General features: G+C 41.1%; 1 protein-coding gene across 1 annotated transcript in view; it reads right to left on the reverse strand.

Annotated features, from left to right (window-relative positions):
• Window positions 1-27,509, reverse strand: part of agbl1 (AGBL carboxypeptidase 1) — a gene marked incomplete at both ends in the record, with an annotated part of 147,068 nt that overhangs the window by 116,031 nt on the left and 3,528 nt on the right. The window contains 5 exons of the mRNA XM_079224073.1: window positions 3,609-3,702; window positions 6,147-6,278; window positions 9,594-9,740; window positions 11,214-11,277; window positions 20,414-20,487. Of these exons, the coding sequence (XP_079080199.1) occupies window positions 3,609-3,702; window positions 6,147-6,278; window positions 9,594-9,740; window positions 11,214-11,277; window positions 20,414-20,487 (511 nt within the window). The remainder of the gene's footprint in view (window positions 1-3,608; window positions 3,703-6,146; window positions 6,279-9,593; window positions 9,741-11,213; window positions 11,278-20,413; window positions 20,488-27,509) is intronic.

Below are 27,509 nucleotides of genomic sequence, written 5' to 3' on the forward strand. Positions count from 1 at the left end.
CTTCCTCAATACAGCATGATGTTCATTTAGTACATTATGGTCATTTAGAGTCAAAAGCAGGGTATGCTTTAGGGCGTGGCTTACTGTTTGCTGCCGCTACCAGAGACGTATACGGCATCTCTACATCGCTCCTCCATATTTCAGACATAGTAACTTCCGTTCATCGGTTGCAGAAAAAAAAAAACATGGCAACAGCCGTAATCCAAGATGGCGACGGCGTAATCTCCGAACTCAAGGCTTCAAACCATCAGTCCGAAAACCAACAAGTGACGTCACGATGACTACGTCCACTTCTCATATACAATCACACACAGACACATTGTTCTGATACAGTTCATCTGTAGGATTTTATTTCTGCATCCACTGTTTACCTCTCCACCATCCGTCTCCCTTTCTCTCTCCTCTTTAAAGAACGTTTTCATATATAGTAAAGAGTGGTTTACAGCTTTAGCCTGTTTTGGAGCCATGCAATAATGTAATTTATTTCATAATATGACTTTTTACCCTGGCTTCTTGCAATGTTATTTGTACTTCAGGGCTGCTTTTTGATAGCGTTCAGATTTGAAGATATAATGAACATACTGTTGTCACATGATGTGTCGTGGCAGTTGATCAAAACCAAATGGTGGCGACAACAGAAACGCTTCCCCCACACCAGTAGTTACTAATCAACCTGCTTGTTCATAAAAAAATTGCGTCAAAAGTGAGCGGCATACGGGGCCATCCTCTACAATAAATAGAAAAAATATTAGGGATGTCACCGACAAAGGATTTACATAGTAAATTCTGATTGGTCAAGTCTTGCCTATCGTTGTTGATCCCTTTTCAGCTTTATTCATCTATAAAAAATTTGTAACAACAAAAAAATCCAGCCTCGATGCAATTGACTACCGCATACCTGTTCTTTCAGAATAATAGGCTTTGTGTGTGTGTGTGTGTGTGTGTGTGTGTGTGTATGCACGTGGCGCTGTCCAAAGTAATGAAACGGTTTCTTCGCCTGCTGGATGTTTGTTGGCTGTAAATGAAAGAATCGGACCTCATTCCGTTCCTGTTCCATTCCATAAACGATCTACTTGTGAATGCAGTGACGTTTGAAAACGGTGTTTCAATGTGGCCTGTTTCACCTCACGGAGGTCACAGCAGCTGCCCGGGGGCCTCGGCAGACTGGCTTCTACTCAACTTGGTCGACGGGCAAACAGAATTCATCGAGGAGGAGAACATGTGCACCTGAGTGTGATTTACTCTGGCGATTGAACAGTGACAGGGTGTACTCGTGGTGTGTACTGCGTGTTGCCCTGGGGTGTCAATAATACGTCAGCAAATGGAAAATGGGGAACCAGCAGGTAGGTTTGCCACATTCAAGTCTATGATACATTATGGGTCGTATATTATAAGTGGCATTTAGAATTTAAGCATCCCCCCATTAAAAACTACTTATGAATGAAAACCAATCAAAGTCAAATACTTCCTTGGTCGTCAGCGGGAGCTCAAACCTGCGACAATTTAAAAGAGGATAGTAAGGAGGGCTGTGGTGCCTCGCAGTCTAACAGAGGGAACCGGGGGATTAAATGCTGTTGACAGTTGAGAATAGATGGACAGATTTAGTTGTACAGCTGACTGACTGACTTTTACTGCTTTAAAAAGTGTGCACCGCAGCCAACCGGCATATCTAACGGCCACCATATCGTAGCTATAATTGGATAAATCACTGTGACAGACATGTCTAACTGCCTCTCACTCTTGGGGGTGGGGGGAAACAGCATATCTTCTGCCTCGTTGCTCCACTTACATCGCAGAAGTTCACAGCTGCCAATTCTAACAAATTACTCAAAGTATCGGGAGGCTTTGAAATCTGGAATCCCTGAGTCTTCTAATTGTGTTACGACAATTAACAGCTGGCTTCTGCATGGAAATTATACAGGAGACTCACCCTGGGGGCCATACATTTGTGTCAGAGCATCCAATTCCCTCACACCACCGAGGAGTTTCATGTTCACCAGTGGCTGATCAGGGGCTGGAATGCCTGGGATGGAGCCAGGCCGAGAGAGGTCGGTACTCCCGGTGCTCTTGGCATAACTGGGTATACTGGAGGATGCAAGCTATTTGAGCCAAATGCCATCAGTGCTGACAGAGACAGATGGGAGAGAGTCATACGAGCTAAGAGGAAAAGGACGGCGGCTTAAGCAAGAGCTGGGATTTACGCACGAGTTCAGGGGGAATAATGAAGTGTCGAGACCAAGAATATGTTGATATAATGATGTTTCCCCATAAACTCTAACACTGCCATGCAGTTTGTGCATGGAGACGGTGTGCATGTCACATGTCTGGCTCCCAATAAACAGAGTTCCATAGTGCCCAATTCCCATCACGCTCAAAGTCATCAGCTCCACAAGCGACGTCTACAATAATACAAGCATGTTGTGTTTCGTGGGTTTTATTATTTTGCATTGTGTGATTTGGGGTCCTTTTCTTGGTAACGCACAAATTTGGGAACGCACAATTTTGGCACGGGCTGATTCGAATTCAGTGACCAAAGATCGCTGTGACCTCATCTATGTACCATTCTTGTGAAAGTGATATCTCAGGATCGCCTTCAAGAAACTTCCATACATCTGGCACAGAAGTCCACTGTTTACACTTTCAGTAAAATGCCTTAAAAAATCATCCAAAATTGTGGAATTGAGGTAAATATCTTACTTAGTTTGTTCTTGTTGGCCTACTCTCGCCAGCACCATGCAAATTCTAGCTCCAGAAAACGACTTTTAAATAAACTTCTCTTTGAAACAACAAGTCATTGGATGTCAGTGGACCCATCTTTGTGGTGTGGCTGTGGGTTTGAAACAGAAGGATTTTATTTCATGTTATAGGTCAGCCAGGGGCCGTAACCCCCGTCGACTGTCACTCATTTACACATTAGCTGACACGTGCAAGCTAAATCTGGGAGGCTAGTTCGGAGGTGATGACTAAGTGATCAATTTGTACTGTACCGTTGTCAACGTCCGGACACCCCAGCTTTTGTTTGGTATTTTTAACTTCCCCTTGCTATTTTTATTTTACTGTATAATACAATAATGTCACCAGTGTGTAACAAAGTATAACACCGTTTATTGCAATTGTGACTTTAAATTTGCAACTCTGTATGAATTTCTCGTGCATCGTACTCCAAACTTGGATTGTACCCTTTTGTCTGTCACAACTCTTGAGGTGTTTTGAATGCAAATAAAGTTGAAAATAAATTCCCAATGTTCTCAAACGAGAACTTCCTAATTAGTATGTACTATTGTAAAATAAATTGTCAAATGTGTATGTCATACTACAAACATGACTGACCATATATAGACAACCTTGTCCACTTAAGTCTCGGGATCAACTGTGGAATGACTTGGTTGAGAAGCCCACCATCTTGTTTTTACACTTTTATTGTGCTTTATAGATGGCACAAAGAGAAACCCAAAATGAAATGTCTGCATATGAGAACACAGTGTAGCAATATGTATCTATCTTTCAGTCAGTAGTGACTAGGGACTGTTGGAGACCACTGCGGTTCTCCTGTCCTGGCATGAGTCACCAAGAGTGTGTCAAACACAGAAAGCTCTGGGTATACGTACTTGATGGCGTGCAGGTGTTTGGTGGTATACTGGGGGATGAGGCGGTAGATGTCATCCAGTCCATGGTTTGCTCCTATCAGGTTTGCTGTAGAAACTGTAGGGAAAACATGTGACACACTGAAGACAGGAACGCGGAAAGTAAAGAGAAGCAGTGTAATGCTTATCGTTAAATCTAATGAGTTTTGAATCATCAGTTAATGGTAAAGAAGTTTACTGACGTGAAGCTCATGTGTTTTGGATGGAGAGGAGTCCTCTATAATTATATATCGATGGGACTCATGCCATTAAAGTTTGGCCAAGTTGACACACGTCACCAAATACTACACTTTAACTGACTCGTATTTGGCACTTTTTTTGCCTACTTCGGCTAGTCTACTGGTATAAAAAGTCTAGATTCTAATATTTTTCCATTTTAGACATTAAGTCTTTTCTCTGACAATATACCATATCACAAGTCCAATGCAGCAAGTATACATCTCAGGTGGTTGTTATTATTGCTATCTGAGTGCTACTATGCAACCCCATCTCAAAGGAAGGCGGATATAGAGCGCACTATTTCTGCTTGTCATTTTACCCCACGGAGTTAATGTTGCGAAACGGCTTTTCATGTGTCATGCAACGCCAACTAATCAACTGTTGCAGTTATGGTTAGGCTACTACTGCAGACAGAGATAGGTATTGGGCAACAAAACCACTTAGTTAGGCTTTGGGGAAAAAAATGATTGGGATTAAGATAAATATGTAAACTAAAATGCGCACGAAAAAAATGTGTCAATGCAAAATGACTTACAAATTGACGTGTCATTCATGCGGCAACTGGTGAGAGTGGGCTGTAATATCAAAGAATGAACCCCCATCCTTCCGTCCATGAGGAGCAGGTGCTATTTGCACCTCAGACAAACTGTGCTTCCAGGCTGCTAAGCCTGTTTGATAAGTGACACGAGTACTCCAGGTGTAGAATGCATCCTCCTTAGCAGAGGAGCTCGACTATAGAACTCCCCTGAGACTGTAAACCACGCTACTGGGTAAGAGTGAAAGGTCAACGTGACTAGGCAGAAGTCATGCCGAGTTATTATGGGGTATTAGTACCGGAAGTAAAAAATGTCTGGAAAAAAACCCCAATAAAACAGATGATGATTAAAAAAAACTTTTTTATTTTAACCATGTTTCTTCCTTTCCTTGTTGCTTTTAAAGTAATGCTAATTTCAAAGGAGATTCAAAGTGCACACAGCTGAAGATGATGAATACTGCAGCATTGGGTTGTTTAAACATCCAGTTTGTGTGTTTGGTTTGTTGCTACTTCACTGACATCTAGTGGGTGAACACTGCTCACATTGCATTGACTCTCACCGCTGAAGTATCAGATGCCAGTTCAGGCTTTGTTGACACATCTCTGCATGTATGATATCGGCAACAAGGATAATGGGAAATAAACTGTGTGTGTGTCCTTGTACTTGTTACATAGTGAGGACTGGAATAAGTAGTTAATTAAATCTGTAATGATGACAGTCCGCCTGGTCCTTTTTGTCTTATTTATCAATAAATATGTCAAAAAATGTCCTTTTGGCAAAATAATTTTGCTCCTTTTTTCAGAAGAAATGTAACTTTTTTACTAAAAAGTAAAGAAACGTATTTTAATTTTCATCATATTTATCTTCTAAATAATTGAAAATATGCTTTTGAGATTACAGAAATAAAAGTGAACCTATTTTACATCTTCTCAAACTGTTTTGTTTGCATAGAGCCTTCAGTGTCCATGTTATAGGCTTTTATGTGTGTCCATTTCCAGGCGTTTTAGAGAATTGTTTATCACCCTGAAGCAGTTCCTGTCCAGGTGAAGACAGAACTCTTTTGGACTCGTCACACATCCAGGCAGGCTTTTACAGACAGCTAGTACACTGTTTCCTCCCCAGAATGGCCTTCTGTCTGTCCTTTTCCCACTGTCCTTCTTTGTGTTTGTGGGGACAGGAAAGTGGCCTTTAGTGGGGGGTTTAGGTGGGCCAGCAAGTGGCAGAACTCTCAGAAACTATACTAATACTATTATTTACAACCCCAACATATTATTTCCAAAGAAAACACCACTCAAAAGGCCAGTGAAAGGCAGTGAAAAGCCGAATTACATCAATAGCGTAAATATTCGAGGAGTTACGGTAACTTTAGTTTTGCATCCTGTTTGCATGTAACTTCCTGTCGCCGGCGACAGCTCCGTACTAGAAGGGTTAACCACAGAGTGAGGACATTTTGGCTCACTTCTTCAAAAGGCCCTTTGAAGGTTAAGACTGGTTTTGAGGTTCAGGTTCAATTTGGGATTAGGTCAGGTTTAGGGAATGCATTGTGTGGTTGAGGGTCCTCACAAAGATAGTACAGAAGTGTGTGTGTGTGTGTGTGTGTGTGTGTGTGTGTGTGTGTGTGTGTGTGTGTGTTCCTAACTTTGGCTACCTTTTGGTGACACATTTCAGATTTAAAGACTAGTGGATTGGGGAATTCTTGTCCAGTTGTGGACGAGAGCTGTGTCCCCGCTTGGGAGTGCGTGTCTACCTGATGAAGAGAAGACTTGGATCACCCAGAGACAGGCTGCAGCCCTCCTGGCATGTTCAACGTTGTGTCTGAGCAGATTCAGGATCAGCAGCGCAGCGCCAGCGTCCTCTGCCTTCACACCTATACGGAGGTCTGCAGAAGAGACGCACGCATTGAATGTATTTGTGAATGTGTAGACAGAGTACCATCAAGATGAACAGCTCAGAATCAGCTATGATGTAGTTTAAGAGCTCAATATTCATCATTCTTTGACTCATTGATCCAGCTCAGCTGTGAGTGGTTATTTTTGCCGACACTGCATAACTAAACTGTGAGAATTATTACCACCACTGATGATCTCTTAACAGAAATAAAGTGATATTAACGTAACGTTAAGATTACAAGTTTAATAAATATAAGGATTTAAAAGAATAGACATATAATTAAGTGAAGTAAAGTACGGTGTAATAAAATCTGTAATTAGATAGAACCAGACTAAAAAGGTGTGTTTTAATTTTTTCTCTGACAATATCCACACTTTCTGCTGCCCTTTGGGTTTCTTGAATGCCTTCCCATAGGCTGAGGCCATAGTGGCTGGAAGCAGCCTTGCCGTGGGTCTGAGACCGGACTCTAGGAACAAGTAAGAGGTCCGATGTGAGGTCATGGGACAGGGATGTCGGACGTATGCAGATTGTAAAGGCCTCCGAGCCAAATTTCAATTTGTGATTTTGGGCTATACAAAATAAACTGAATTGAACTACAGGAGGACTCGAATGGGTGCATGTCTGAAAACCATGTCTGTTAAGTAGTCGGTAGTGAGAGCATTTAGTAATGTGTAAACCAATAAAAAAAAAAACAGTGTGGTGTTTTAGAACTGGTGTAATGTGTGCTCTCCTTCTGTTGAACCTAATCGATGGCTTTTTTGGGTAGACCAGAAAGTAGAGCATTACCATAGTCCAATGTTTATTCAACCTTTTTTTAGCCGCGGCACATTTTCTACAATAAAGAAATCCCGCGGCACATTAACAACCCAAAACGTTACAAAATGTCACATTGTAGCATAATACAGCATATATGGTAGGTAATATTGCGCTACCCACTGGCATGGAAGAGTATTCAGTGTTTCAAGTAGACCAGATTGCTCCATCAGACAAAAAAAGAAGCGTTAAATAAATAATCACTGTTCGAAAAATGAAAATAAAGTTATGCAAAAAATAACTAATTTAGTTACTACTAAATAGCTTATTGTGGAAAACAATAAGCTATTTTTTTGCAAAACAAAACAGAATGAGTGCAGATGAGTGGGCCAACACGTATCAGTATTAGTGGCTGCAGTGAGCTGCTTTCCTGTACACATCTTTTTAAAACGGGGTTGTAGATTTGATACAGCCGCTCTCAATCATGTTTAATGCTGAGAGACACAACAGCAGAAAGCCGACTTCACGGAGATCTCATGAAGATCGACTAGTGGCAAAATGCCAAGAATCGACGAGTCGCGCATGCACAAGCGTAATCTATTAACGGCGACGATTTAAAATCAGCATTTCCTCTTGCGCCCCACCTGTAATAAATACTGACTTAAAGGAAACATGATGTTCATTTATTCATTAATGACAACCACAAAGTGTGCAGGCTTTGTCACTGCAGTGCATTTTTCGGGCTTTTGGAAGAATATTTTCATTTATGGAGCTCCGCAGGCTGCTGCCTGTTGCGGATGTTTGTCTTGACCTGCAAATACATTGACTGTTAGGCTTTAAAAGTGATCGCTGATAGCTTAAAATAGTGATAGCTTCAAGCAGCAAATCCCATTGTGAAAAGCATGCAACATATTTTTCGCCGCTCTCTGTCTCTCTCTCTCTGCTCACCTGTGTGCGCTCGTGTCTATGTGCAGCACTCCGCCGTGTGCGACACAGAAAGCAGAGGAGAGTTGTAGACACGACCCAGAAATGACATGCTGTCGTGTAGATACGATCCATAACATGCGGCCGTTTAGTTTGTTTAATAACAGAACAAGGTGTAGACCACTATATTGCAGGCCACTAATATTGCAGGCTCAGACGCTCAACAATGGAAAATTATTTGCAACTAAATTGTATTTTTTTGGACCAATTAAGTGAAATTGGACATTTTCCCACGGTACACCTGATGATCTCTCACGGCACACTGGTGTGCCGCGGCACACTGGTTTGAAAATCACTGCCATAATTGATTATTCTGGTAATAAAAGCATGCACAAGTTCCTCAGTATTGGCTTGGGAGAGGTACAGATGCATTTTGCTGCAATGATGAGTACCTCAGTTTTGTCCTGGTTGAGCGGAAGGAGGATCCGAGTGATCCAAGAATGAGTATCTAAAATACTTTTGTGTAGGGCATCAATAGGGACCAGGTCATCAGGAGACACATCAATGAATAGCTGAGTATCATCAGCATAATTGTGAAACGTGATGCTGTGTGTCCTATGACACTGAAAAGGGCCAGCTCTTAAGGACTGTTTCTATAATTGTGCCTTGTAGTATGCCACAGTTGAGTTTGTAATTCTTAGATTAGATTTTAGATGAGATACATTTTCTTTACTTGTATCCATCGAGATCAACACAATATTCTCTACCTGTGCCACTTAAGAACAGACACGCTTTTATATATATAGTCTGTCTATGATTATATTGTCGTCGGCTGTATCAAATGCTGCATTCAAGTCAAGAAGAACAAGGACAGATTTTGTGTCCAGGTTGATTTTAAGTTTGTTCACAACGTCAACACAAATATGGTCAACAATACATTGGTCAACAAGTAAATAATTGATTTTATTGAAGAGACACAAATGTATGATCACAAACTAAACAACAATAATAACACCAAACTTCTAATACTGCAAAACACGACAAATGTTTTGGGTCTTTTGGGGATTTCATCTCATGTTTAGTGTTGTAACATGTCTGATATCTAGTTGTTGTATACTGTTGTGGGCATTTCCGAGTATAGCCTTTGGGTTTATTTGTTCAATCTTGCAGGGCCAGGAGTAGTGGGCTCTGTGGGAGTGTGTCTATGTTTCCCTCAGATCAGTACCTCCGTCGGTGCAATGTCATTGTTCCAACGACCCATTATTCCAAAACCTGTAAAGTCCAAATGTCCCATTGAACAAAAGCCCATTTGAAAGCCTGTTATTCAGAAAACAAATGTCCATTGTTCAGTAGGCCCATCGCTCCGAAAATACAACAAACAGAATCACATGGCTAATTATTATGCAGAAGGACTTCAACAGAACTTCCAGGTTGCAATATGTTTTTCCAACTATGGCGACCTGATATTCTTAGCCCAATCCCAAAAAATCTTAGCCCTCATGCCTTAACCTAACCAACCCAACCAACAAAGGCAATAGGTACTCGCCAGACTGATTGTTATCGGATATTGTTTGCACAATATCTCAAAAGGTTAAAGATAGATTTTTTGCTTTTCATCCATCCTCACCTCTGTGTCCAACTTTGGCCAGCAGGTGCAGCAGCGGCAGCAGGAGGGTGTAGTTGGGGCTGAAACTGCGGCCGGTGTTGACCAGTGCAGTGAGCAAGGCCTCACTGCCACCTTTACTGATCATATAGTGGATCCGACGATCTGTACCTGAATAGAGAGAGATATACCGGCTGGAAAGAATTCAACAGAAACAAAACAACTGCAAAAAAAACTAATGCTTTGTTGACCAGAGAGAACCAGTTTGCTTTAAACGGATGGATGAAGGTCTTTTCAGTGGTATTAAGACTGGCACATTTAGTTGTTGTTGGCTCCGTAAGCACATTGGATTGGAAATTAAACACAGACTTTGAGAAGTGTTGCCTTTCAGTCTAAATTTGAGGTGGTTTCCATTCACAGCAAAGTGGAGTGTAGGCAAAGCCCCAACACTGTTCAGTATGTGAGTGTTTTTCCAGCCACCTTGAAAATGCTTATGGAAAGAATTCCATAAGCATTTTCAATTTGAACTTAAAAGAAACCCCGAGGAATGCCAGTGGAAAAACAAGTGTGTCTGAGGTAGATAAAAGCAGAAACAGACATGGTGAATAAATGATGACCTAAAGCAGATGACTTTAACTTCATTGGAGAATTAAGAAACCACCATTACTCTACTAAAACCTTGATTGGGTCCTGCCAGATGCCTGAGAGGGCTACTCTAGGTATGAATGGTCTTTCATACTTTTATGTTGTAGCGAGTCCACTTTACGAATAAATGTAATTTAGTTGTGTACATTTAGAACAAACCGCCGTTTAATGGTGTTAAAGAGACAAAGAGAAAATGTAGGGTTTGTCTTGGGTTAGCACTATTGGAAGATCAGCTGAGCATACTATGATGTGACAAATCCCAGTTATAACCTTTTCCATCTAGCCACTGAGTAGACTGCAGCAGAAAGCCGGGAAAAAAACTAATAATTTCAATATTTATTGCCCAGTTGCACTGAAATGCAACATCCAACTCCCAACAGTAGTCTCCCCTGTCATACAACACTGTGGGGACATAGATTTAATGGACATTTTAATCATATCCATATCTTTCTTCTTTTGGGGCCAAAACTATTGCAAATGAAAATATTATATTTGTTGCCTTCTCTGTTGAAGTAATTACTTTTGAAAGAAAGAAGAGAAAAAACTATTAAAGCAGATTCCAGACATTACAACAGTAGTGTACTGTATATTCCCAACAGGAGTAGATGATTGGATACTTCTGATCAAAACACAGAAACTGGATCATCGTCTAGATACTGTATCCTTTTAAACAATGGAGTTATGGGAAATCATACTTTAACCAGGCGAAAAAGAATAAAAAAAGTATGTATTTTTACAAGTCATCTTTCAATTACATTATTTTCAACAATTATTCCAGGAGGTGAGGTGATACATACATTTGAAGAGTTTGAAACTAATTAAGTTAAGCACATTAGATTTCTCACATTCCTGCATCAAACCACTCCCCTCCTCTGTTATTTGTCTCATTGTCGGCTTTTATACTGTCCCTGCATTTACTGCTGCAGAAAACAGTTAGTCCCCTACACGACATTTCCACGTTAAATGCACTTCGGTGGTCAGAAGCTGAGCTGAGCTTACCAGCTGACAGAAGTTCATCCAGGACATTGAGGATATTTAAGGTGCTCTCCACATCTCCTGCATTCTGCAGACACACACAAAAAAGACATAGAATATACAATGAATGCAAAATACAAAAAATATTTAAAAAAAATAATGCCTAGCCTCAATCTGCACTGAAATGCACTCTTTAGTGGGCTCTATACAGGTTACAGATTCAGCACATACTTAAATGTGGCCCCAAGGGGCGAGTATCGCCCAGATGGGCGAGAAAAAGAAGCTGGCTGGCCATTCCCCACAACAAACACATGTGTAAAAAGCTGTGGAGATATAGGTTTTCATGTTATGTTTTTCTTTCGGTGCACGGTTATATGTGGCTGAATAAATTGTGCTGCTCAACAGAAATCAGTTGGGTTAGCTAAACATCACCCTCATTAGAATGTGGGTTGAATGAATTGGCCCTCGCCGGTGGCCAACAATCTGTAAATAGGGACAAACAGTGTGGAGTTGTGTTGAGTTACTGTAATGAGAGACAGTTGCTAAACACAGAGGTAACCGCATCCGTGTTTATGAAGCAAGTTATGTCAAATGTGCCTATTGACCATCTGTAGCATCCTGCCACCTACTTCTGCAGGAAAATACAACTCTGATCCCTTTGGGTTTGGCTCTGCATTTTTGGTCAACGCATGAGGCTGCTATTGCTGCACCCATGTTGCCGCACATCCTGGTTCATAAAGTCAAATAATATACATTAATTTCCAAAAAAAAAATCTCTTTTTCAGAGGACATGTCAAAGAAACACAGTCAATGTTAGTGAAACCAAAGAACACAAATATGCACATCAGAAGCATTGAAGTGCTGGAATTTGATTTCCCCAAAGTGGGTCCTGATGATGCAGATTGACCTGTCCAATCAGCGAGTTACCTGTCAAACTTCATGTTTTTTTTTCTTGGTTCATTAGTAAAAAGACAAAAAACTAAAATGCAACAATGTATAATTGTTTCTCATAGACCAGATGAACCAAACTACAGGTGTGAAAGCGTCGTAAGTCTTGGATGGATGGACCAACTGTACAACAAACCATTTGTCGTTTCAAACTCAAATACCGTCATTCAATGTAAACCCATTTACATCAGTATTAGATGGTCTGAGCACCTGTAGAATGGGATAGGAGGTTGGACGGGTCTAACAAACACAGGACTGTCCACCAGAAGGCCACTATTTGTCAAAGTTGACATATTTTACATTAGTTGCGTTACTTAACTTACTTAAGCCTAATTGATGGTTCTCAGTCACGTCGACGGCTCTGCAATTAACCGCCATAGGGGTGTGCCTGTGTGTCTGTGTGGTTTCAGGGGTTATAGCTGAATTCCGGTCACAGTAAACAATGGCGACCAAGTTGGAGCGGCTGCATTTGGAGTTGGAGCTCATCAATAATGAAGAGCAAATGCTTATATTGCAAATGTTGAAGCGCAGGCGACAGAGAAGACGTTTGCGGAGGTGGTCTGTACGGAAAAAGCAACTGCCGGAAATTACGTTCTGAGCGGACCAATCACAGCGCTTGCGGTCCGCGTCAACGCGACGCAAAGTTAGGATTTTTTGGAGGTGCGCGTCAGGCTACGGCGTAGGGGTCTGCGTCGACGGCGTAGCTACCAGAAACGTAACAAACAAACCATGATTTAATCCAAACCATGATGTTTCTTAAAACTAACCAAGTGTTGTTTCTCTGCTGCTTTCAGTAAACCTTAAAACTAATCCTACATGGGGAGTTTATTTTGAAAAGAGACTGCGTTTATTTAACAAGTGGAAACTGATACTAGAAGGGTACCTAGAGTGGAGGGCCACTGACCAAGCATCAGTATTTGAAGAGTTTAGATTGACAATACATTACAATACATTGCATATGGAGAGCAGCTGCAGTATATGTGGCACTCACTCCTGTTGGTCACAAGATTAAAACCAGTGCCTCCATCCAATACGTGATGGTATAATTTGTGACACAGTGTAAGCCCAGCTTCAACAAAGATCCTGACTGATAGGCGTTGGATTCACTCCCAGTCTTTATCCACACAGGTGGCCACGACTTCACCCGCTTTTCCATAAGCCACTCCAAATGCAAGCTTCTGTCTTAGCCAACGCACCGCACACAGCACATAAAGCCAGGGAGCAGTTTATAACAAAACCACATAGCAGGTGGATCTGGATTTCAGAGATTACCACAATACAATAGAACTGGATGGTGCCAATTCCAATTAGTTTGCTTGCAAATAGACAATAAAGTAATAAATGCTCCTCCTTTTGAAAGAATTTATAAAGCCTAAAACTGTCAAAATAAATTATATTCCAGTACTTTTTAATGTATGACATTTATCTGAAAAATAGCTACTCCTCAATGAGAGAATTTCCAGATAATGCACAATAATATCATGAAAATTGTAAGTGGACGAACAGATATATCTTTACGCACATCCTTGACAACTTTTTATGCAACTTTATGTCAAATCAGTGTCTGCTTCATTTTCATTTGCCTTTATTTAATCTGTAGACTACTGTACACGCTGCATGAAACAGAATCCGTTCTTTTCCGTGCTGTTGATCTCTCCGGCCTTTAAACTGTCAGCTTATCAGATTGGTGACTTTAAGACACCTGCTGCAGGGAAGCTCCGCCAGAGTGAATGACAGCTGTCATCGCTTCATGATTTACCGCCGAGGCCACATAAGGTGTGGGGTCCGGGGTTGTTGCGCTGGAGAAAGGAGGACGTGGAGAGGGATTACAATCAGGGACAGCTGGTGGACCAGACATTTGTTTAGACTTGAGTTAACATGGACAGATACAATACTTGGACAATACAATAGAACTGGTACCATCCAGTTCTATTGTATTGTGGTAATCTCTGAAATCCTCAACCACCTGAGGATAAATAGTTGCCCATTTCTTCTCACTCTAAGAGGTGCGTGTCTTAGCTGCCCGTGTGGTGGTAATGTACTCGCAGTTACACTTACATGCTTATCACTGTAATACAATATCACGGCATACAGCGAAGCGCTCTCAGCCATGTTGAGTTTCTGTTCGTGAGCTGTCTGTCTATAGATAGAGCAACTGGTGGAGTCAGTGGGGGTGGTCGGGGTGTTTACAGAGGGGATTGTGTTGCCCAAAATGTTCAAAAATATTAAGGGCCCTCTTTGTTGCCCCGAAGGTAGATAAAACACAATGAAGTGTCCTCTAGGACGAGACCCTTTCAGTGGGGAAAACCAGGCTGTTGTCATACATAGTTTGTAGATATAGCAACAAAAATGAATGCGCTGTAGATGTCACGCAGTCTGTATATACTCCATCACAAAGCAGGAAGTATGAAGACCACAAAAAATCCTCATAGGTCAAGCAGAGACCAATCTTTCACCCGGGTCACGTGACTTCCTTTACTTAAGTAGCATCACTTCCATAGTTAATTTAACCCAAACCACAATCTTTTCCTAAACCTAACAAGATTGAAGATGGAAGTTTATTTTGAAAAGACTGTATGCATGTAACTAGAGGAAATTGTTGCTGAACCCATAAAAAAGGAGGAATAACCTTTCTTTAAGATATCATGCAAAGAGTTATATGAGGACACCGATCACATGAAGTACTCTCTTAAATGCCTCTACAGTAGATAAAACATAATAAAGTGCCCTACCGGGAACAATTCCAGTGGAGAAAACACAATGCAATACCTTCTTGATGCCCTTCCAGTGGAGAAAATACAGTTGATCTCCCCTCTTGGAAGCCACAATGGTAGATAAAACATGATAAAATGCCTTCTAGGGTACTTTGGTGCCCCCACTGCATGCAGCTGATGCTCTTTTCATACATTTGTTTTCACCCCTTTGCCCCTTGATAGAGCTATCTAGGTCTATCTATACACTTTCTCTCATACAAAAGTCAAAGCAAGAGCACTCATAATGAGCAATAATGTTGTGCCGCATGCACTCATGTGCATTTGCTTTCATTATTATGTTCCCTGTATATATGTGCACACACGTGGGTTTTGCGTCACATGTGCATGTTTGTGTTTCAATCTCACACCACTTGAGATTCCACTCATGTGGCACACCTGCAACCTTTATGGACTGCTCCCTCCCCCACTGCCCCTCCTGCCGCCGCTTCATCTGCCAATCTCTCTCCAGCCGGCCTGGAACATCAGCCCTCATGCTGTATTTAAGCAAGTTCGGACAAGCCATCAGAATCACTGAGTAGTAATTCTCAAGTGTTTTTTTCGGACACAGAGAAACCAAGATCAAATGCAGCGTATTTCTGAGAGCAAGTACGTTTTAAAATGAGTCCAGTTTCCGGCAGTTGACCACGCATCCAAAGAATTCCTCTCAGTTAGAGGTCACACAAGGACAACAGTGATACTTCATAATTAAGTCACTTAACTGCAATGCATCTGACAAAATATGTGTTTTCGCTGCTGGAGCAAATTAAACTGACACGAGGCTTTCGCTTTTCACACCTAAAAAGACTTGTCCAGCAACTGGTGTAGTCTTCAAGAGTGAGGTCCAGTTTTCCAACAGAGCTTGTGAGTGCACACTTAGCATGACCCACAGAGTCCGGTTTGGGGACTCTTCATTGTCATCATCATAATGTAATCACTTGGTCGAATAAGGGTGGTCACAAGAAATCGTCGTTGACTGTCAGTAGGAACAAGCCACGGTACCCGGTCTTGAAGTCTGACGTTTTGTTGACCCGTAAAAGGTTTGGGATATTTTCTGAATTGACGGACGCTGTTGTTTTCCTTGTCTCAATTCTTTATCTGCCACCTACTGGTATGACCAAACCTTTACAATGTAATTGTGTTTAAGTGGAGAATCCCCAGATGAATACAGTAAAAGAAAAAAGACTAATAACTATCACCCTGAAACTTCCCCAGTTGATTATTAAATTAGTATAATAATAATGAAAATAGGTTTTCTGGAAATTTGTCAAATACTAAATATGTGCGAATTTGCATACATTTTCAGACAGCTTTATCCAATGATCAGATTTCTAAGTTCAAAATCCTTGTTTCATTTTATTGACATATCAGATCAAAGGTTTGCTCCAGAGACTGTATATAAGAACACTGTAAAACAGCTCATCTCAATAAAAGAAGTAAGCTCACCCAACTTAAATGGCACAGAAAGTTGTAGTTACTTGAGTGATACACTAACATGAACTCGTAAGTGAACTGCAGCCATAATGACTCAGTCATTTGGAATTTGATCAACTTCTGGTAGACATTCAAGTTATGTGCATCAATTCCAATGAGTTGTATTAACTCATTTGATTTAAATTGATTTTATAGACAGTGGATGTGTTCGAAAACTTAGCTGATCCATGATCTGTCGTTAAGACAGATGTCTGTAAATGTAAATTTTTCGGCGTTGTTTCGCTCAGATTTTTCAAAAGTTACCGAGAAATATACACTGTACTATCCGATAACACCGTTATTGTAACAAGCAGACCGGAAGGGCCTGTCTCTTCCTGCGACGGAGTTTCTTCTTGTTGTGAAGTGGGCGAGCTCTACCCAGCATGCAGTTTGGTTGTGTAATTTTATAAATGTACAATTATTAGTGTTAAAAATTGTTTGTGTCCCAAACTGTTGTGTCATGGTGTTTTACCCTGTTAAAGAGCGTTCGTTGTGGGTAATTAATTGTTGTTATAAAGTTTAAACCATGACTAAAGTTACAACCATGACACGTAAGTAGCTCCGACCACTGTGCCCTCAGCTGTGAAAAAAATAAATGTTGCTGCCTGCCGAAGAGCGACAACAGTTGTTATGGCTATGTGGTATATGAAAAATTCATACCGTATGGAAATTTGAAACCGGACAGCCCTTTGTGTAATGTTCTGGTCAAAAAATCATATTGGTTCAAATCAATTCATTGCATCTGAGTTCATACAAACATTACAAATAAGTTTAAACAATGAATATGTTTTAAGTTTAATACAAAGAATGGACTTAGTACTAGTCATGTATTTACTTAAGTATACCTAACAATAAATCCTTGAGTTAGGAGTACTCCATTTAAGCCTTTTTTTTCCACTAAAAGGCTTTGAGTTATTTCACTTAAATGGTTCAAGGCAATTGGTTTCCTTAAACTATTGGAGTTGACTTTATTCATCAGGTTTTACAGTGAAGTGTAAAGAGTCACCTTGACATAAACCTACTATCTGCCGTTTTTGGCCGTCGCGATCTTGGCTTTTTTCAACCAGTGACCTGAAGTGATCATATTAGGACTGCAGGTGAGTCACAAGGGTAGCAAAGTAGCAAGAGAGAAGTAGAGTCCTTTTCTCATAGAATTTATACAATCTGACTTCTTTATGCAAGCGGATGGTTAGTAGAAAGAATGCAAGTTAAGGAACTTCCACATTGGCTTCACATTTCAGAATGGGAGATTGCTCCCTGGTTTGTTCAGAGGGAATTTGGGATATATCTTTTTGTTACTCCATAAATCAGAAATTGTAACAGCCATAACAAATCAATGCATCAATCAATCAAAAATCTATTTTGCCATGTTTTTCAAAATAACATGTTCTATAAATAAGGCTATGAATGATATACAGGTAATTTAACTGTGTGGAAAGTGTGGCTTATGTAAATACTACCGAGTGAATAGGGTAAAACAAGTTGCACTAATAAATATCACCATGAAACTTCCCCAGTTGATTCATTAAGATTCATTTAAGTTATTTTTTTTAGGTTTTCTGACATTTTAATATGCAAATTAGGTTTTATCTAATGGTAACTTTTAGTACATTAGATAAAGCTCCCAGCTTCCCTCAATACCATCTCATGTTGATAAGAGATCAGAGGAGATGTGTTGCATTATTCGTACTCTTATGCCACCCCACGTACCGAGGCTCCAGTGTCAACCACAAACCAAATTGTGTGAGAACCTGATACCCAGCGTACGCAAAGTGGATAAGGTCTGACGCACATTTGATACACGTTTGATACAGCAATAACCAAAAGCGGGCCTAAACTTATGTCCTGTGTTTTTACATACACATACATATTTGAAGCTATCCTTAAAGTGCATGTGAATGCATTATGTATTTTAAATCATTTGATATTCTCCCATTTCATTATTTTTATTTCTCTCTGTTTTCTTCTGCCTCTAATGGAATACATGTGGGTTTACTTCCACATTACGACAGCGCTGGCCTACATTCAGTACAATCTGAGAGCCGGTGTTGAAGTCATTTACGTCTTAACCTTGGCGAAGATCAGTGCTGAGTTCAACTTTATACACAGGAAGAGGGATTTGATATCGGCCTCTGGTCAGCTAGTTTATGTTTGATACATGGAAGCACGTTTAAACATAGACTACTAGCAACGAGGCTACAGGGTTGCTGCTATCCACCCACTCAGCATGTCGTTAAATAGAGCAGGCTGCAGCTTAATACATAAGATAACGCTTAGCAAAATGATGCTAATATTGTTTATCGTCCCCAACCGGATAATCAAACTTTATGACTGATGTTGCTTTGTGACAAGATGTTAGTTCATCGGTATGTTCACTGAAGAGGTGTGTAATCCAGAGAACTCAGACACCAGTTAACATTCAGATTTAAGGTTCATAGCTTGAAAGTAGTAGATTGACAAAAAGAAAAAGAGTCTTAGCTCAAGGTTAACATATTCTTCATATTTCTTCTGGAGCTTTTAGCTACAGCTTTGTCTTCAGAGGTAGATGGAATTTACTCTGGTGGTCAAAAAGGTTCTCAAAAACAACCAGTTATTGTTAACTAATGTGGGCGGGACCCACCTCGGCACTGAGAGGGTGTTAGCGGACTGCAGTCCGATTGGACGAAACCCAGCTTGTCTGTGTTGGAGATTTGTTGGAGCAATTTGTATGTGCCAATTCAAGGTGGCAATGTTTTTATTCACGGAAAGGCAAACACAAAAATTCAGGCACCAGGTAACATGGCCTGCAGCGTGCTCTCGTGTGTCCATATTATTTTATTTGTTGGGTTTTCCTACAAAATCCAGCAACACGCGTCATGCATTCAGTCTTTTCAAAATAAACGTCCGTCTAAATACTTCATTAGATTCAGGCAACAAAAATCAGAGGCTTCCCGTTTTTTTTTTTTTTTACACCTTGTGTTGACGCTTTGGTGTGCCCTCAACGTTTTTCTCTCCTCATTCCTCTGTGTGTAAGACTTAGTCTACTTCAAAGTTGTGTCCTCTCACCCTAAACCGTGGCGTTGGCTGGTGTCTCCGGGCATTACGTGCCGCCTCTCTGGGCTTTCAAGCCCGTGCGTAGTGTGGCCTCAGGAGGATTCCGGCCATTTTGATCCGAGGCTTCTTATACTCTTATATTGTTTAGTTTCTTGTTTGTGTTTATTGTCACACACAGATCACCAAGCTAAATTCCTTGGAATAAACCATTTCTGATTCGGATCAGGTGCCATTTGAATATGAATTCAGTTTTAATTATTCATCAGAACATGTACATGTTGTTTAATGCTTATTATAATATAATGAATGTTTAGACACAGGCACCCACAGATGATCGATACGTCTCCAATGATGCACAGTGTCAACCCCGAGTAAGTGTACCTCGAGGAAAAAAAAAGAAAAAAAAATGTAAAATGTCTCAGACGCACAGATGCTTTACAGACGCAACTTCTGTCATGGACGCATCAAAGGAACTCTGTGTCAAATTGAGCTGGATTTCCATCATGAGGCAGTCGATTAGAATCCTTTGATTTTTATAAAGAAAAAAAGATGGACGCCACATTGAATAACAGTACTTCCATGTAATGATGTGAAAGAGACAACGGAGTACTACTTTAGTACTTGAACTTCTTGTTCTACCCGAGTATTTCAACACTCTACCCACTCAGGCTTTTGATTTATGCCAGAGGTCAATTAACAGTGAACACACTGTACTCTGAAATATCAGCACGCAGCAACAAATCCCCAAATCTACTGGGGATACATGGCTAATTCTGGTCTTTATGGTCTCATCTCTTACATTACTGTGCAGGCTCATTTGACAGTCTCACATATTGTGCATTGCGCTGAATCAAATACCCCTATGGTTTTATGACCTTTCTGAAAAAAAACACAGGCATTCAGAACTCCTGTAGTGTTTCGACATGTGCAAACAGAAGATAACCGTGAACCAAAACGTTAGCTCAGCCATGTTATGAGTTCTGCAACATTGTGAAACAGCACTGTGGACCTGCATCCTACCTGCAGGGTGGAGAGGAGGACCTCTAAGCCGCTGGAGGAGCTCGAGGAGGCTGTCATTCTTGGTCGGCCTCTTTCTGTAGCTAACAGACGGACAGACAAACAAAACACAGGCAGACGGAAAGTTAAGCAAACTGTGAAACAGACAGATAAATAAACAGTCAGACAGAAATATAAGCAACATTTTTTATAAAGTTGGATAAATAAACAGGCAAACAGGACGATAAACAAACTGTTAACCGAACAGACATAGACAGACAGAAATAAAAATTAACTATTAAACAGTCAGATAAATGGACAGAAATGTAAACAAACATTGAAACAGAGAGAGAAATAAACAGGCAAACAAAAGCATAAACAAACTGTGAAACAGACAAATAAATATACAAGCAGATAGAAAGATAAATAAGCAGACAGACAGACAAAAAATAAACTCTTAAGCTAACAGATCAATAAACAGCCCGACAGAAAAATGAACAAACTGTGAAACAAAAAGATTAATAAACAGGCCCACAGAAAGAATAACAAACTGTTAAACATATGAACAAGCAAATGAACAGCCAGATGGACGAACCAATAGACGAATAGAAAAGAAAAGATGGGACAGCCGCACTCAGACAGGTCAAGATCATCAATTGGGTGGAGGCAGACGGGGAAAATCCAAAGTGCGTTTTCACCACTGTGTATAGAGCGTCTCACACACACAAGAAACTTAAAGCATCTGTCTCTCTTTTTTCTCTCTCACACAGAGACAGACGCGGCACATGCATCATTGCTGTGTCTAAGGAGAGAGAACGACATGGAGACTCCCCCCTGGCTTAAACTTGGCTGGGAATACCTCCCAGGGCCTGTGTGTGTGTGTGTGTGTGTGTGTGTGTGTGTGTGTGTGAGTGACTGTTGCACGCAAGTATATTAAGTCTGTGTACAGTATGTGTTTGTGTATCATCTTGCCACACATTAAATATTGCACAACATATTGTTTGCTTCCTGTTGTAAAATACAAGCAAAGTAATCTTTGTTCAGTTTGGTGTGGGGCTTTGTTCGTGTTGCAGAACACTGATGAATGCATGGACATAAATAAATGTGTTGGTAGCCGTGTGTGTGTGTGTGTGTGTGCGTTCGTGCGTGTGCGTGTGTAACCCTATCCCTCCAGGATAAAGCGCTCCAGAAAACATTTGTGCTGCGGTGTTGAGAAGGCCGCCACTATAAAAAGGCCTTGACAAGGCCGGCTGGGCAGCTGCGGGACACGAAGTATATACAGCGGAAGATTTCGGCCAATTAGGGTAAAAAATATTCATTTTGAAATTAGCTGATTTTTATGGCAATCACCAAAACTTTAACACTGTGAGATGACAACTGAAACATGATTTGTACAGTACCTTTACACAAAAAGGGGAACTTATGGTAATTACCAATTTTGACTTTCAAGAATGTTCCTGCCATTTTGAAGGTATTATGATGACAGTAGTGTGAGATATATGTTCAGATCCTGGGAGGTGGTGGGAAATGAGGTCCGGAATCCAAAAAGTTATAGTAAAAGTATATTTAGTAAAAAATGATAGACAGCTTATGCTCCCGCACGGGCCCTTTAAATCCACGGCGCACTTTCAGAACATAGGTCCGAACAGTTCGCTGGGCGGAAGAAAAAGAGACCGAGCGTTCGCGCACCTGTTAGTTTTCAACTCATTCGTGGGACTTAGAGTCCTTCCTATTGGTTTAATGTTTTATTACTTTTCTAAACATATTATTGGCCCTGCCGTTTCAGGGGCGGAAATAGATTTCTTCTTCCGTCTTCCGTCTTCTTCTTTTTCTTCTCCAAAAAGGGTAGTGTCCATTGTCTCAAAAGTCAATATTCGGCTCCGCCCCCTCAGGCGAACAAGAGAACTACAACTCCTTAAAGCGGTAGTCAATATGTCATGCAGCATGCAGTATTTGTCTAACATTCATTCACACATCAATCATTCTACAGTAATAAAAGTGACCTTCATATGCATACAATTACAAATCCCTCATAATAATATCCCTTATTAATTATCATATTTCATGCATTGTAATGTACACACAAACAACTCATTTTACATAGATGTGCAAGTCCAAATGTGACAAACTAAGCTTTAAAAACACTACAGTAGCCAATAATATTGTGGAGAGAGAGAGAGAGAGAGAGAGAGAGAGAAATGGATACAATGCAATGTAATTGCAAATATTGCATTTACATTGCATTGTCAGGAGGTTGCCATGATGTTTCCAAAATATGGCGATGCCACTACTAAATAGCTTTGTCTTGTTGCTATCTATGTGTTTCCACATTATTATTATCTTCGCCAGGTGGATCATGCGATCACTCACGTTTGTGCTTTTTTTAGTGAGTGAGTGTGCACCTCTGTCTTTGTCCACAGTTAAGCGCACTGGGTCGCCAGTTATGGCTATATGCTCTCATGGTTATGGTGAGTCACATTTGCTTAACAAACCTTTTTTCCGGTTTTATACTGTCATTGACTGCCTGCTTCTTCAGCCTTCACAAATCAACTTAGTGCTTTCCAGTATATTTATTGTTTTATGTATGAGGGCAATAACGCAGAGGCAGTAGTGGGAAGGACTCTGGCTCTTGACATCAAAGTTGGGTTGAATGGATTGGTCAACGAGACGCTGGACTTTTACAGGGGACATGTTGATTCCTACCGACAGCCAGTATGAGGATTCTTTTGACAATTCTAACTACAAACATTCATTTGTTGTGTTGGGTATCTAATGTGTCCAAGCCGCCGTCTGTAGTTCTGGCCAGTCCTTCTCATTAAAGGTGATGACAAGGGAGGTCTCATTAGTTAATGATTGACAGGGCCTGGGGAATGGGGAGTGTGTGTGTTGGGGGGGGGGGGACTCCCCAGGCCCTTATGTTCCATTCGCAGTTGGTGGTATCAAGTTCATGTGAGCTCTTCCTCTTGTCCCTTTTCACCTCTCTGACAGAGAGCAAAAAACTGCTTGTATCGCTCTTCCTCTTGATGCTGTAATTACACAGCCCTGGTTATGAACGGTATCAGTTTCAGCAGAAAACATGAGTGTGTGTGTGTGTGTTAACTAGAACGTTTTTCGCAGTAGCAATGGCAAGTGCTTGGTTTACAAGATGTCTAACGATGAACCCAGAGGGAGCCAACACAAGCGCGTTATAAAAATAGCATTAGTCACTGGCTGAGTTGGGTCATATTTGGGTCGTATTTTTCGTGAGGACAGCATTTATATTTTTTTGCGTTGCATAGTTATACGGCAGCAACGTAACAGGTGGCAACTTTGGGTACGTGGCTTCGCTCGGCACTGTCACTTTAAATGTATTAAAACTGTAAGTAAACCAGAGTTAGCCTGAGAGGCTAATTTTCGTCTGCTGTCCCTGGCCAGATTGTTTTATGGCAGCCTGAAATTACAAAATTTCCAATAACATAATGCAACTAAGATTTGTCGATAGACATACAGACAGTATCGTATCGACAAAACTAATTCACATCAAAGCAACATAAAAGTGTACCTACAGTATAAGCACATATAAAACACTGGAGGCACATACAATACATCAACACTAAACAAGACAAATGCACATATTTAGCTTTGTACGAAAATGTGACAAATACGATATCGACTGACGTTCAAAGGTTGAACTGAGATTACAAGAAAAATCTATAAACTTCAAGGTTTAAATAGATATATTTATACTATTGGGAAAGATTATATCAAACAAGTAGCCCTACATATTACTCCATATAGGCTTAGGGACTACTGCCCTAATAACCACTGTCTCTGTTCTCTTGTGTTGGATGTGAATTTAACCAAATTCCACCACCAGAGGGCGACATTATGTCACTTAACGCTGTAGTCAGTTCAATTATTTATTCATACACACGTTTTCTCACATTTCTAATAAATTATAAAACCATATTAATGTATGTTCAACTAGTGTGGACCTGTGGTGTTCAGAGAAACTTCAACCCAGGAAACTATCTCTACGATTCCTCTCATCAGCACCTCCAGCTCATGTTTTCATTTCTTCCTTTGCCATATGAGAGGGTGTGTGTGTGTGTGTGTGTGTGTGTGTGTGTGTGTGTGTGTGTGTGTGTGTGTGATGGAGACACACTGGGTCAAGCTGAAGGACACACTGATTATATCCATCCTTAATCCTAACTTTCAGGTCAGTGAGCTCATAGCCAGCTTTCCAGCCCACATGAACTTTACGGTGTGCTCTCTCCTCATAAGGACACACACACACACACACACACACACACTCCTGTGGCATCAAACACGCTCTCAAACATATGGAACTACTCAAATAGAACCTTGTCGTTCCCTTCTGGGGATAGAACGCTAATCCGCGGGTGAAGTCATACACACACTTCTGTCCCACACAGGATTCCCCGGCTCAACACGCACGCACACCTCATGCACACGTGCGTTTCAATTTCCTCAATAATGAGGGAAGACCCTGCTTGTTGCTTCAGCTGTTTCGTGAAGCTATTTCCCCGATGTGTTCGGACAACAGGCTGTGCCAGCGACCTGCATCTCAATGTGACTCTGTGCTTCTGCTGCTATTTTAGACCCAAACAAAGTTCCTTCCCTCAGGGAGCCATTTGCATTATGTTTATATTGTCAGAAAGAACACTCACTTTGACATACACCACACATTTCATAGATCCAGCACTTTAACAGCACATACATATCAAAGGGTGACAATGACAATAGATGGTTTCTACCTGATTACAGATATTACCACCTATTATTGTATTTGTTAACAACTATGACTTTTAAGTGGAGGCTGCACGGTATGCAAGTACCAATGTTTTGAAGCGGATGCGGGAGGCCACCGGTAACAAGTGAAGGGCGCGGAGGAGCAGAGTAGTGTGGGTGAATTTCGGGAGGTTAAAGACCAGTTGAGCTGCTGCATTCTGGATGGGCTGCAGAGGTCGGATGGCACTAGCAGGTAGACCTGCCAGGAGGGAGTTACAGTAGTCAAGGCGCGAGATGATCAGAGCCGGGACGAGAACCTGTATCGCCTTCTGAGTGAGAAGTGCACGTATTGTTGTACAGCATGAACCTACAGGACCGTGTTGTTGCAGTAATGTTGACTGTCGAGTGTCACACCGAGGTTCCTGGCAGTCGGGGTTGGGGCTAACACTTAGTTGTTGAAGGTAATAGTCAGGTTGTGGTTGGGGGAGCCTTTTCCTGGAAGGAAAAGTAGTTCAATATTGACAATGAACATTACATTTCACATGATATATTGAAAGTAATATTGCACATTTATTTATGTAAAAAAAAAAATATATATATATATTGCATATGATGTGGATATTGTTATCAGTGTTCGATGTTTCCGCTGGGGGAGAAGTTATACTGATGGATGGTCGTGTTAAATATGTTGTGCGAAGAGAAATCCAGAATTCAATGCGTTCTAATAAAATTTAAAAAAGATTTAATAAAAGACGATGACAATCAGCAAATACAATACTCAATCGAGAACTTCTAATTCTCAGCAAATTCACAGACCACTCGCAGTTAGCTGCCGCCTTCACGTCCTAGAAGAAGAAGTCTCTTAGGGTCGGCAACCCGCGGCTCCGGAGCCGCATACGGCTCTTTAGCCCGTCTGTTGCGGCTCCCTGAGGCTTTGACAAAAAAAAAAGACGTTTTTATTTTATTAGGGTCCGAGCGACTGACAGTCAGTCCCGAGAGGACCCTATTGAAATTGCTGTGTTTCTTATTCTTCTGATTTTTATTTTTGTACATTGGACTGCTTTTTGGGGGACTTGTCATATTCAAAAACTCACCAAATGTGGAACGCTTGTCAGGTCTGGTGAAAATAGCGATGTATTAAAGCCTGAAAAAAAAGTTCCAAAAAATGACTCTCTAGCGGCCCCTAGAAGTTGGACCGGCGACGTTGAGATATCGACCAATCAACCTCTTAGGGGCGTGTCTTGTTTTTAAACACTCATAAGATTAAAAGTATTTGGATAAACGACTCCAAACTTGGGGTATATGTGCACATCGCATCCCCTAACTTGCCAATTTGCCATTTTCGGCCCATTTATGCTAATTTTAGCATATATTTGCATTTACGCCAAATACTACTCCTCCTACAAATTTCATACAATCGACTTAAATGCTGTTCTAAAGTGATAACAACACCCTCAGGAGTATGGCTTGTGCTCCGTGCGCGTTTTCACTTTTGGGAATTGACGTTTACGGGGACGCAAAGACTACTATGAGCTACTTTGAGCTAACCGCTATATGAGAGAAAGCTGTTGTAACTCCTCCATACATGATGCTATTACCCCAATACTCCTCATGCATGATACTGAGGACATGTACATGACAAATGTTCAGATTGTCATAGCGCCACCTACTGGCAAAAGTAAATCAGCCAAACGGCATCGGATTTACATCGAATTTACATGACCTGCTCTACTCTTCACATAGAGAAACATGGTGTGTGTGTGTGTGTGTGTGTGTGTGTGTGTGTGTGTGTGTGTGTGTGTGTGTGTCATCCTCCACCCTGCTTTCAACCAGCCTGAACAGTAAATCACATGGTACCTTATTGCTTAAATATAAGATACTTATATATTCATAGTAACCTACTAGCGCCACCTACTGGCCAAACTAAATCTACCAAACTGCATTCCATTTACATACAATTTAAATCACCTGGTCTACTCTTCACGTACAGAAACATGATGCACAGTATATGTTCACATTGTCGTAGCGCCACCTACTGGCCAAAGGAAATCAGCCAAACAGCATCAGATTTAAATAAAAATGACAGCGCCCAATTGCATGCTGGGTAACGCTCGCGCACAAAACAAAACATGAAGAGACAGACCGGAAGAAACGCCACACAAACAGCAGTTAGCCGACCAACGCTGAGACAGTCTTTCCCAGCATGCCTTTCGCCCGTGTAATTTGGAACCAAGACGGATGCCAGTGACGCTGAAACCTAAGTAGCTCTACTGCACTGCCAGGATTGAACTGTAAAAATGAATTGCTGGTCCCTGCGCTTGTTGAGAGTATGCATGGGTTTGTCCGGTTTCCATCCGAGGCCAGCCGGCTACCCTAACCGTGCCGGGAT

The sequence above is a fragment of the Taurulus bubalis genome, assembly GCF_910589615.1.
Source record: "Taurulus bubalis genome assembly, chromosome: 9".
Lineage (NCBI taxonomy): Eukaryota > Metazoa > Chordata > Actinopteri > Perciformes > Cottidae > Taurulus > Taurulus bubalis.